At 41.6% G+C, this 12,183-nt stretch overlaps 1 protein-coding gene across 2 annotated transcripts in view; it reads right to left on the bottom strand.

Annotated features, from left to right (window-relative positions):
- Nucleotides 1–12,183, bottom strand: part of iqsec3b (IQ motif and Sec7 domain ArfGEF 3b) — a 39,335-nt gene that overhangs the window by 22,804 nt on the left and 4,348 nt on the right. For both annotated transcript variants that reach the window (XM_074677534.1, XM_074677533.1), the window contains exons 2-3: nucleotides 11,200–12,093; nucleotides 4,268–4,342 (exon numbers count right to left, since the gene is read on the bottom strand). In XM_074677534.1, the coding sequence (XP_074533635.1) occupies nucleotides 4,268–4,342; nucleotides 11,200–12,062 (938 nt within the window). In that variant the 5' untranslated portion in view covers nucleotides 12,063–12,093. The remainder of the gene's footprint in view (nucleotides 1–4,267; nucleotides 4,343–11,199; nucleotides 12,094–12,183) is intronic.

Below are 12,183 nucleotides of genomic sequence, written 5' to 3'. Positions count from 1 at the left end.
TGTGTGCTGCTGCAATCTTTCTTCCAGCCAGATAATGCTTACTCTAATAATTTTTTACACGAAGTGGACCAGCACTAAACAGGACTGGGGATTATAAAAAGCCTGCTCATGGTTAAATAATGAGTGCATCACTAAAGGTTCCTCTTTGTTTTCTTTGATTGCTGTGAAAGCAAATATTGTGCGTCCCCAGCTAAAAGACAGAGATACAGCCTGGCTTTATCTTTAAAGGAGAGAGAAAATACAGAGAGAGGAGTGAAACCAGAGGAAATACTGTGATAAAAAACACCAGAGAGAAAACAGGGAGATATGGTGTGTGCATGCTGGAGGCTGTCCCTGTCAAAAACTCTATTAAAACACTGCGCTGCATCAGAATACATTAGAGTACATTAGAATACATTAGAGGATTTAAAAGTATGAGTTCAGCTATTAATGCATCTGGACAGCAAAAGCCTCTATAATGATATGAGAGCTACACACTCTCACCTTCTCTCTCCATCTCACCCCCACATATGAGCAACAAACACACTAAGTACACACACACCCTCTGCCTGCAGGAGTGACGTCATAAAAGATGAGAAATGAGCATCTGTCAGATCCCATCTCTCAAGGTCCCTCTGAGAGTTACAGTACTGCTCAGCCAGGGGATGAACACACACACACACACACATACATGCACACACACAAACAAAGACACACACTCAAACTGAGGCTGAAAGCAGAAAAAGCACGGCAGGTTAGGCCAGAGGCATATCTCATGACGTCTCTGGGGAGGTTTGTGTGTGCTCGGATGCATCAGGACAGTTAGCGTGCAGAGGTGGTGGAGATTTTGCATCCACCAGACACAGACACACACAAACACACACACACACACAGAACGTGTCACAACGTTTCTCCACATCTCATTATCTCAGGTGGCTTTCAGCTGCCGCCGTCGCTCCCACAGCCACACCATCCAGTGAGGGGCCACGTGGGTGTGAGCGATCAGTCATCAGATCAGAGAGAAGGGAGAGGGATTCCAAACGGACAGATGGTGATATTTGTAAAGCTGAATTAGAGTCAGAGATGTGATAGAGGGGGATGTGACGAGAAATAATTGTGGAGGGATGATTACAGAGGAACTTGCAGCAGACAGATAAACGACAAGAAGAGATGCATACAGATGTAAACAACAAAAGGCGGAGAGAGAAAAGAGTGGAGAGACTTGATTTTAAACATAGAGTAGGATTAAAAGACTGGAGGTCAAACCAATTCATCAACATGACAAAATTTGATTCCTAAAGTTTTAGAAGACTGCTCCGCTTTTTCTACCATCAACAAGTGATACGTCATGAAGTCACACGCTCCCACACATACGCACAAATATGAACCAACTAGTATGACAAACAGACAAGCCTCCCACTCAGGAACAGAAGGCTAAAGATGCCACAGAAGATCTTCAAAGTTAGATTTTCCTGTTACTATGGTGTTAACGTCATTACTGGGTTGCCATGGGTAATTTTATAGAGGCAATATCGTCTCAAACTCCCACATCCTTTAATGCCCCCTCTTTTCCTCTCTCTGTATACGAGCTCCCCTTGAGGCTCTAGGATCTGCAGTATATGTTTGTTACAGAGCATTTAACCCCCCTGCTGTAACCACAGGCTTCTCGTGTTCACAAATACACTCACACATACATTGCTGTGAGCACACTAACAAGCATAATCAAAGCGCACAATGTAGACATGACTCAGAGAGCTGACACACATGTAACGATATGATTTGCACACAGTGATAGCATCCTGTGCTTAAAATAGTGTTACAGGATCATGTGTGCAGTTATCTCCAGCTGTTATGATGACCCATAATCCACCTGGATCATAAAACAACACGGACCACCAACTCCTGGGTACACAGTGTTGTCTTTTGCAGACCCTTTTTCTGCATTTCTGCATGAACCCTTTGTGTTCATGAACTCCTCCTCCTCCCCTCCTTCACATTTTGAACCGTTTCTCCTGTTGGAGAGATGGGTGTGATTTATTATTGCTCATTTATTACCTCACATGATCTACTTATTTCTGATTTTTTTGTTCAAATTCCAGTTTTCCTATGGGTTATAATGACCTGTCTGGTGTGTACTTGCCTCTTACTCAATGACTGATGCGACTGGCTCTAAGTCCCCCTAGACCCACAACAGGATAATCAGTATGGATATGGTTAAAATGGATGGTAAGACAATGTTAGAATGTTTCACCTGACCAGTTAAATTTCAATTCTATTCAAATACCTCTTGTTCCTCTTATAAAGTGCAAAATCACAAATGGTGCAACACCTGTTATCCAGGTCAGGAAGCAGGGTTGTGGCCCCTGGCTTCATTACTGCCAACCCTGTAAATGTTACAGTTTCGGTATGGATGTGATATTCTGCATACAGTTACATTCACTTTTTGATGTGGTATCGGTGATTCAATGCAGGCTGTTTTTTATAGATTATATGTTATTTTCATGATAATATTAAAAATTAGAAAAGCACTCAGAGAGCGCAGACCTCCACCAAGCATATTGTGATTGTTCCGCAACGTTTTAGTCCTACTTTAATGTTATACTCCCTTTCAGCAGACTGTCTGCTACAGTTTGGTGTTAGTTGCAGGTTTGTACGATAATTTGTTTCCTGACAGTGTTGAAAATTATGATGACCCAGTACATATTTCATATTCCAGATCTAAGTATCCAGAATATTGCCAGGATCTGGATCGTACTTTAACATTTGACAGAAATTATTGTGACCTTGTCTTGTATTGTTTTGCAAAACAATCTGACCATTTATCGTGCAGTTATACACATATGGTGAAAACGGCCCTATCTCACAATGATAAAGAATCCTTCAAAAAATCCTGAATCCAGACAGTGATCCTGATCACCTCCAAAATCTGATCAGCTCTCCCTTATATCATTTTGAAAATTTCCTGAAAATTTCATCAAGATCTGTTAGTAACTTTATTGATTATCTTGTTCACAGACAAACAGACGGACTAACTCTCCAAAAAACATAACCTCCTTGGCGGAGGTAAAAATCTTTAAATGTTGATGCAGTTTGGTTAATATTACTAAGATATAAATAGATTTCTAAATTAAAAGTAGCATCATCTTCAGCATGATAGAATACAATCAATAAAATCGTCTAATCTTTAAAATTTACAATTATCAGAGAAGTGACACACGTGTAATGATATGATATGCACATTAACACACAGATAGCATCCTGTGCTTAAATTGATGTTACAGGATCGTGTGTGCAGTTGTGATGACACATAATCCACCTGGATACCATCATCAATACTACTACTAATAATAATGAGAAATGACTAATTTTGGATTCTCTGTCGCTCCACACTGATTAAATATCGACTGAATCAACAGAGGTGCAGTGCTGATTTCAGTGCAACTTGAACAAAATGTTACCTCACGCTGTTTGCTGTCCTTTTATTTTGTCTTCATTACTGCCTTAAACTGGGGTTGCTTTGTTTCCTGTTATGCATAAATGGGCTTCTATTTTGCAAAGTGAAAAAGTAACTTACTGCACAACACAGAGTTGCGCAAGTCAAGCAAAACTGCAGAAAGAGCAATTTAAAAGCAAAGAAGTCCAACAATCAGCAGCTCTATAATGGGCATGTAGGCTCTTAGATTGCTAATTGAAAGTGAAACAAATTTAGGAAACATCAAATCAGAGTCGGACCATTTTTGGGAGTGATGCTACAATAGGAAAAGTAACCAATGCCAGGGGAGGAAGAGCAATTAATTTCACATGGACTTGGCTATTAGGGCAAACACCCACAGACCTGATTCAGCTTTCTAAAAGGAAGACTGGAAACGATACTGTCAACTCTCCTTTGTCGTCTCCTGTTTTTACCTGTCATGTCTCTTAACTCTGGCATTCTGACTTTGTCTTATAGAGTGACGGTCATATCTGGTGTCCCTAAAGGTGTTAGAATAATAGTTTCATTAGGAATAAAGTGAGGTAATGCTCAGATATTTGAGGTTTCCAGTCTGTTGTGAACTTCTAGGATCCTCATTTTCTCCCTTATACTGTGCAAATGTAAAAGAGGCAAGTGAAGCAACACAGATTTCACATCTGCCATGCACAATTCTTACAGTTTCCTCACAATGTACCCTCCCAATGTGGTAATCATTTGGAGCTACAGGATTTCTGGTCTCCATCATCCTCACCATTTAGGGGCAGCAGGAGCCAAAACTTGCTGATGAAAATGTGAATACAAGAGTGTCTGTCTTACCCAGATGAGCCAGTGGTGTCCAGCTCTGGGTGTTCAGGGGCGGGGCAGCAGAACTGATGCAGCACAGTCTCACTCCTGTAGAAGAGGCAGAGAAAGAGATGAGGACAGGTAAGCAAAGGGGGAAGGTGTAAAACTGTGTGAAACAGCTCATCATTCAGTTTTCAGTTGCATGTTGTTTTTTCCCTGGTCTCTATAGTCCTCCATTTACTCATTCTTAGTCCAACATCCCAAAAGATCCTGAAGAGCCTCTCATCAGACTCTTCTAGATTATTTCCACGGCTTCTGTTTACAATTTGGCACTGATCCCGGGGTAAATACCCTATGTAGGTCAACTCAATGCTGAGAACACTTAGAGCAAGTGTGAGTATTTAGATGTTTGTGTGTCCGGATGTTCACGCCTCCTCCCTTCAGATTCATCAGATTTGTGGTGATTTAGAGGAATTCCCAAAACCAATCTGGACAGATGGTAACTGAAGCACTGTTTCATGCTCTTTCTCCTTTTAAGTTCTCCATGCTTGTTCCTTACTCATACATTTTACATTTACATCCATATTTTAGGTAGTTTTCTTGTGGTTCTTATTCTTATAAGAATAGGCCGAAAAGACCAGAGGAAAAAGAAATAAAGCTGCATCATGTTAAAGCTGTTGCACAGTTTGAACCTTTGACCTTCAGAGTACAGCAGCTGTACAACTATCACAGGGAGGAGAATGAACATGTATGAAAAAAAATGTGTCGTTTTTTAAGAGACGTGGGTGTGGGTCACCTCAGGTCCTTCAACAATGAGCTGAGAGCATTCAGTTGACAGTAAATTTCTTGGCTACGCTACACTTAGTCTACCGAGTTGGGCTCAGCATATTGCTCGTGACAAAGAGCTACAGTGACAGGCAGTCAGAGTCAGTGCAAGACTAGGCATGACAGTCCGAGCTATAAAAAGCTACCTTTTCACAGCAACTTCCACAGACTTTAAACGACAATGATTTTTTTTAAAGCATCTCTAATCCACACTTCTGACTGTCGGATTCTATGAATAATACTTCTCACACTGTAATATCACCTACTCTCACACACAAACACACACGGGAAAACATACTGTACGTGCAAGAGCACTGTATCCAAGCTGCATGATTTCATTGCACTTCGTGAATTTCTCTCTTGTGAGACATACACTTGACTTATTAAAACACTTTTCACAAGTTTTGAAATTGTGTGGATCACTTACATTACAGTTTTTTTCTTTGGAAACTGTCAACAACCAATGCCTGTTTTCATGATGACCAATCATTTTCTTACAATCTACAAAACAAAAACTGGGCTGGCCACTGTGAAAGGTGTGAGCGAGGTGTGCCACGCTGCCATTGATCACACTAATGCAGTGAGTTAAGCCTGTCTGTTCTGTACTTCTGCAACTCTGGGGAAAAAAAAGATATAATCATGTGAAAGAATGGAAACATGGCTTCTGAAGGCTTCCAAAAAGTTGCAGGTATGATAAAGTCCTATTTTCTTTTACAATAGAGTCTCCTTCAAACCCTTTTGTCCCTTAGCCTGTAAGCACAATATAATTATCTTGTATGAGTCAACACATTTCAGTATTATAACTTTTAAGTGTGAGAGAAATTCCCTAGTTTCCAGTAGAGAGACCCCTTCCCCATCATCTTATCTCCTCCTCATACAGTTTTGTTCATCCTATTTACAGCCGTTTACAAAACAATTTGTTTTTATATGTGTAAGGCCTCAGGGGTCAAAAGGTCAATGGACTTTTGATTTCATTTGAACTGTTGAAAGTTTCAGAAGCCCAATGTTGATGTCAACCTTTGTAAGAAAGAAAGACAAAACAACAGAATACAAATATGAAATCAAGATGTAGTGAAACCCTTTTAAAGTAATCCAAAATGTCAAACTCCTGCAGTTACTACATCAACCATCACTGATTCTTGAAACTTTGGCAAAAACATGTCCCACTAAGAAAGGTGCAATTTGTAGTACGAGTATATTAAACTATCAAATTTACATCATTCAGTGTTAGTCATCAGAGGGTAAGCAAAGATGGAAGAGGAGGGTAGATGGTGAAAAAGTTAAAACTACGAGTGGTTAAAATAATCAGGAAAAGCCTAGTAAAAGAAAGGTTTTGGTGACGAAATGAAACTTATCTGTTCAATGAAAATATACCAAGCGGCAACCTCCAGTCTAAAAATATTAAACAATGCAAAAGTGCTAATATCTACAGTTTCTAAAGTGTCCACTCAAGGCTGGTTCTGGAAGTATTATAAACTACATTCACACCAAGCCAAAAAAAGCTGTTTCTACAACAGAAATAAACATGTTTATAGCCTGTACAAAAAATGTCTCAAGTCTGAATCCTCTGACAGTACCCACCGTAAAGGAGGGATTCTTTTTTTCTTACTCAGCAGTTTAGAAGATATTAAGATCCCAAACTTGCCCAAAAGAGGCAGAGTTCAGCTGATAAACAGGCCCAATATCTGTCAACATGGAGGCAAGAAACCTGCCCAGTTACCAATAAGGCGCCTGTCGACCATTTGCTTCAACAGTCAGTATCAGACACAGACGGGTGACGTCACAGAGACTATGCCCATTAATTATACAGTCTATGGAATACACAGGAGCCAACTTGCTGCAGGTAGTTAATGTTAATTGTTGGTGTTCAAACATTGCTGTTCTGGTTGGTGATAATATTTTTTCACATAACAGATGAAATGTTTGATACAATTTTTTATTTGTTGTAACAAATTGCTCATTGCGTTGTTGAAATAACAACACTAATTTAAGAAGAAAAGGTTGGAATTTATTTTTTTGTGCTTGGGCCACTGCAACAGCTATCAGTACTGTGTCACCACTGTCAGAGTAAACTTTTTTCATTTCAAATAAATATGTTAACTTTTTTAATACAGTTGATGTATTAAAAAAATCTAATGTTTAAAAAACATACATGTTTTCAAAGTCCAAAACTTTCATTTGGAATATTGAATGTATTGTGTGTGTTTAATGATAAAGGATGCTAGTAAGATTTTTTCCATAAGAGAACAAATAAAACTGTACAAAAAAATAACAAAAGATAATTTTTAACATTTGGCAATCTATGTGTGTTCGTACGATGGAGAAAAACTGATCTAATAACACAATACCAATATATTAATAAATAAACAGAAATAATTAGCTTTTATTTTGTCTAATGGTGTTGACAAAAACTAAGAAATGACAGTAAAAAGACATTTTGTGAATACAAAATTAGGAGGTTGAAACAAAATGCTTTTGATAGCAGAGACTGCTTAATATGCACACAAGTTTAGATTTATTTACAGTTAAAGAAAAACAATTCTTATTTTATCCAAATTCTTAAAAATCAGTACTATAATTTAATTCATGAAGGAAAATTTTGACCTTTGGAGAAATATGTCTCTTCCTATCTCACTGATCCTTGGATCATAGGACTGGACCACTCTCAGGAAGTCTGAATATGGTTTTATCTGGCAGTGGTATAAGGATGCAGGATTTCTTTACACAAAGACGAGAATTGTGGGCTTTAAAAACAAAAAGGTAGACTACAATGAAGTGTTTTATGTCACTTTGCATGCCTGGCAACCAGCTGAGTTTCTTCTACTGGCCAAGAGAAACTCGAAACCTTAACATGAGAGCACATCATGGAAAAAAGCTGACTCCTTAATTAAACAGATTCAGGCTAGCTACAACTCCCTTCTTAAGTCTTACTGCTAAATAAATTTCATGTCTTCTGGAGCCGCTTACTAACAGACAGATGTTAGGGTAAGATCTCTTTACACACATAATACTTTACAAGAAAGCACATTAACTTTTTTTCCTGTTATGGTGAGCTTGTGCCAGAAAATAAGACAAATAATATGTGTGGACGTCTTCAGAATATACTTAAAGAGGAGAAAAAGGGGCAAAAGAAGCAGTGTACAAGGTTATTGAAGACACACACACACACACACACACACAAACATACACTCACAAACACAAAGAACAAACAAAATTAGAGTTCAAAAAAGGGGTTAAAAGAGGATGATCGGGCAAAGATATATTTTGGGCCTGCAAAGCCATTTGTATCATTATAAGGCTAAATTATGTTGTCAGGTTCATACAAAAGAGCTCAGCCCTAAGGAAAATACAAGCTGGGCTCTCTCTATTTCTCACACACACACACACACACACTCATACTCAAACACACACGAAAAAATACACAGTCAGCAGGTCCATCCATCTGTCTGTACAAGACACACATAACAGCCATCCGCCTTCAATGACGCTTACAAAGAGAACAGGTGAATATTTTAACAGTACATGACTCCTTCTGTTGGACCATGTTCTCTTTCACTCCCTCTTTCTCCCCCTCCCTCTCTTTCTGCCTCACACCATCCCTCCCCTCTGTCCTGTTTTGTAAGAGTACTTTAAACGCAATGTTTTTCATCAGCCGGTAACCGGCAGAGAGTGTAAGGAAAGAGGAGGTTTGACATGCAACAAGAGCGGCTCCATTTGGATTCAAAATGTTGCCAGTACATTGTGTGCACCTTCCACTGCGACACAGCATGCCACAGCCTGTCCCTCTGTTGTCCAATCTATCTTGTTTTTTTCTGCCAGGAGCACAGATAAACTGAGGAGACAGCTACCCTAAATGCACCCTTTTCTCTCCCCTTCATTTGGTCTGCACCTGTCTCACTCTCCCAACTCCTCGTCTATCCTCACCACTTCCTCAGGTTTTTTTCTCTCCCTCTCTCTGACTCCATCCCCTTTCTTTCACTGGTCCACTCCGATGTCAGCCTCAAGCTCCTTCCTCTTAGACACCTCCAAGGGATCCATCAAAGACAACTACTGAGCATGCATCTCTCTCTTTTTTCTTCTCTCTTTCTATCTCTGCCTTTCTCTCCTCTCTCCTGAGAATGGCTGATTACTGTTCGCTCCATGGACTAAGTGGGGCAGATAGGAGCCTCAGCTGGAGAGAGAGACACTGAATAAGCGGAGGAGAGAGAATCTTGCCCCCCTCCTCCCTTCGTATCCACGTGCATCAGCATGCACTACAAACAACACAAAGCACACAAACACTCTAACACATGTCATGTATCTGTAGGGCAAAAAAAACTGTGCACTCTATATACATGCAAATAGAAGTGAGGATGGTAACATGTGCATCTATAAGCCCCAAACAGCCCAGTCATACACACAGCTTTTAAGGATCACAGTCAAAGACGGCAGGTAAATCAGCAGCAGTGGGTATAAAGCAGGTAATGACGCCAAGGTAAAATGACTGTTAATATGATTATTTCTCCTTTCACCCACCTGGACTGCCAAATTAGGTTAAAAATCATAGAGTAAAGGTGTTAAGCCACTGCTCTCATCCAGACCTCCAGTCAATGAGCACTTTGGAATGTAAGGTTGTATTCAAGGACACACATAAACTGCTGCAGCAACAGCAAGGCTGCGCAATAAACTACAGGCCTGCTCTTTATCTGCCACCTGAGCAACTGGTGTGTGACTCTGCCGTTTCCTGCCCCCAGCCTTTTTATGACAACGTTTAATCCAAGGTAATTCCTTCCTCTACACCTGTAAAAAATCATTCAATTTATGTACAAGTGGTGTTACACTGATCAAATTATGAAAAAAAAATTAGTCACTCAGGTTCCAAGCAAGATAATCACAGGCACTGAACTCCCAGAAATAAAAACACTCAGATGCTAACACGCAGTTAAAGAGGAGAAAAGGCAAAGTGTGACACCATTGATATCAACAACTTCCGATTTAAAAATTATATATATGCACTCCTTTGCTCATCTCTACTTCTCCTTTTCTCTGTTACTTCTCTCACTGGGGGAGGAGTCCCAGGGAGACCAATCAGGACTCATGCAGAGGCACAACTAATGATCACAGCAGACATACACACAAGAAAGGACAGAAATGAAGAAAAGAGTAAGATTGGTTTTCTCATAGGTGATGTCCTGATGTTAGAGGATCTACTGCCGAGTAAAGGGATGGAGCACAGTGTGTGTGTGTGTGTGTGTGTGTGTGTGTGTGTGTGTGTGTGTGTGTGTGTGTGTGTGTGTGTGTGTGTGTGTCTGTGTCTGTGTGTGTGTGAGTGTGAGTGTGTGTGTGTATGTGCCTCTTCACCATCAGAGGCCCGAAGGTCCCGTGAGAGTTCCCGAATCCCGTGCGGTGATTAAAAGAAACCAGTGGCAGCGCGCGGACAGCGACCAGCAGTGTCTCAACATCGCACGTGAAGCTGCTCCTGTCTGTAACATTACCACTCCCGTGCTTTTATCAAACGCGCACGCGCATGCACTCACACATGCTCTCTCTCTCTCTCTCTCTCTCTCTCTCTCTCTCTCTCTCTCTCACACACACACACACACACACACACACACACACACACACACACACACACACACACACACAGTGCGTACAGGCCTACAGCTGTTTGTTATGTAATGATCTAGTGATCGTGATCCAGTTTCTCATTTAAATAATCCACCTCTTCCTCTTTTGGCTCAGTCCTTAGCCGAAACAGACGCACACACGCACACAAATTAGAAATTTGCAAGCGCCTTCTTCACTAATTAAACGCCTCTCAATCTGCAGGGCACGCACACGCGCGTGCGCGTTCCTAATTATAGTTCACAGTTTCTGACTGATGCTACACAAATACTGCCAAGGCGCTTAAGATGCAATGGTCCTCAGGTAGAAAATGTATTTTATGCAACGAGTCTGCAGAACATCCTTAAAGATAAATGATTTAAAAGAGGAAATACAAAACAGATCAAGAGCCACGAGTTAGGTTGTTGAAATGTGTGCACACTCTGAAAACCTCAAGTATAACCTTTTATCTATCTCAAGACACATGCACACACACGCACTGAGCACGCACCAAACACACATAGACACATCTGCAAACAACCATAACCTCTACTTACTCCGATTTCCTAGCCAGGGCCAAGGATCGACAAAGGGTTGTAGGGGTCATCGGAACCAAAGAACGGCAGCTCGGGGAACTCCGTCCGTTTTCTGGGTCACTTTCAATCGGAGAAACTGCGGACGGATCGGCCGGGACAAGCTGCATGTCTCCCGGGTCCATAGGTTGAGGAGGCGACGGCAGGACCCTTGGAGCCGCCTCGACCTGTGTTGAACCTGGTGCAGTCGCATGGTCCGACGGAGATCCGGCAGTAGTCTTCTGCTGGGGGTCCTGAGGAGGGTGGTGATGAGGAAGACTGCTGGGGTCTGGGTGGTGGTGGTGATGGAGGTGATGGTATGGATGCTGCTGCTGTATCCTGACGTCCCGCAGGTGCCTGTTCTCGCTGATGAGCTCGTCCACCCGCCGGTCCAGCTCCTCTATCCGGGAGCGCTGTGTCTGGATGAGACTCTGTTGGTTCTGTACAATGGTGGTGAGCTCTCGCAGGTACAAAATCGCCTGCACCGGGTTCTCCAGCAGGCTGGAGCTCATCATACTCAGGAGTAGAGAAGGGAAGAGAGAGGGAGAAGAAAAAAAGAATCTGGGCAGAGGGATGGATGGAAGGAGGAAGAGATGCCAAATATCCTGTATGCGGATGAGAAGGTGAGATGTCCTTCCGCCCTCCTCTTGTTGATTCTGCCAGGTTGTGGATAAGGCTGCACACACCAAGCTAGCCTCCGCGTCTCCGGTCGTTTCCCTCCCTCTCTCTCTTCCCCTATCTCTCTTCCACTGCGCTGAGTGGTGCTGATGAGAGAAGCTAGATCCAGATGTGACAGAAGGGAGGAGGGGAGGATTGCCGCTTGAGGATGTATGCGTCATTACGCACATGCACGAGAGGACTACAGAACAACCACGCACCCTATGGGCAGAAAAAAAAAAACATAGGCTAGCGCTTTAAAGCGCTCGCTTGAACATTTTTTACTGCACACAGAAGACGGTTTGAAAATAA

The sequence above is a fragment of the Halichoeres trimaculatus genome, unplaced genomic scaffold, assembly GCF_033239565.1.
Source record: "Halichoeres trimaculatus isolate MK-OKI-2021-1 unplaced genomic scaffold, fHalTri1.1 fHalTri1_scaffold_10, whole genome shotgun sequence".
Classification (NCBI taxonomy): Eukaryota; Metazoa; Chordata; class Actinopteri; order Labriformes; family Labridae; genus Halichoeres; species Halichoeres trimaculatus.
This window is presented reverse-complemented; position numbering and strand designations above follow the sequence as displayed.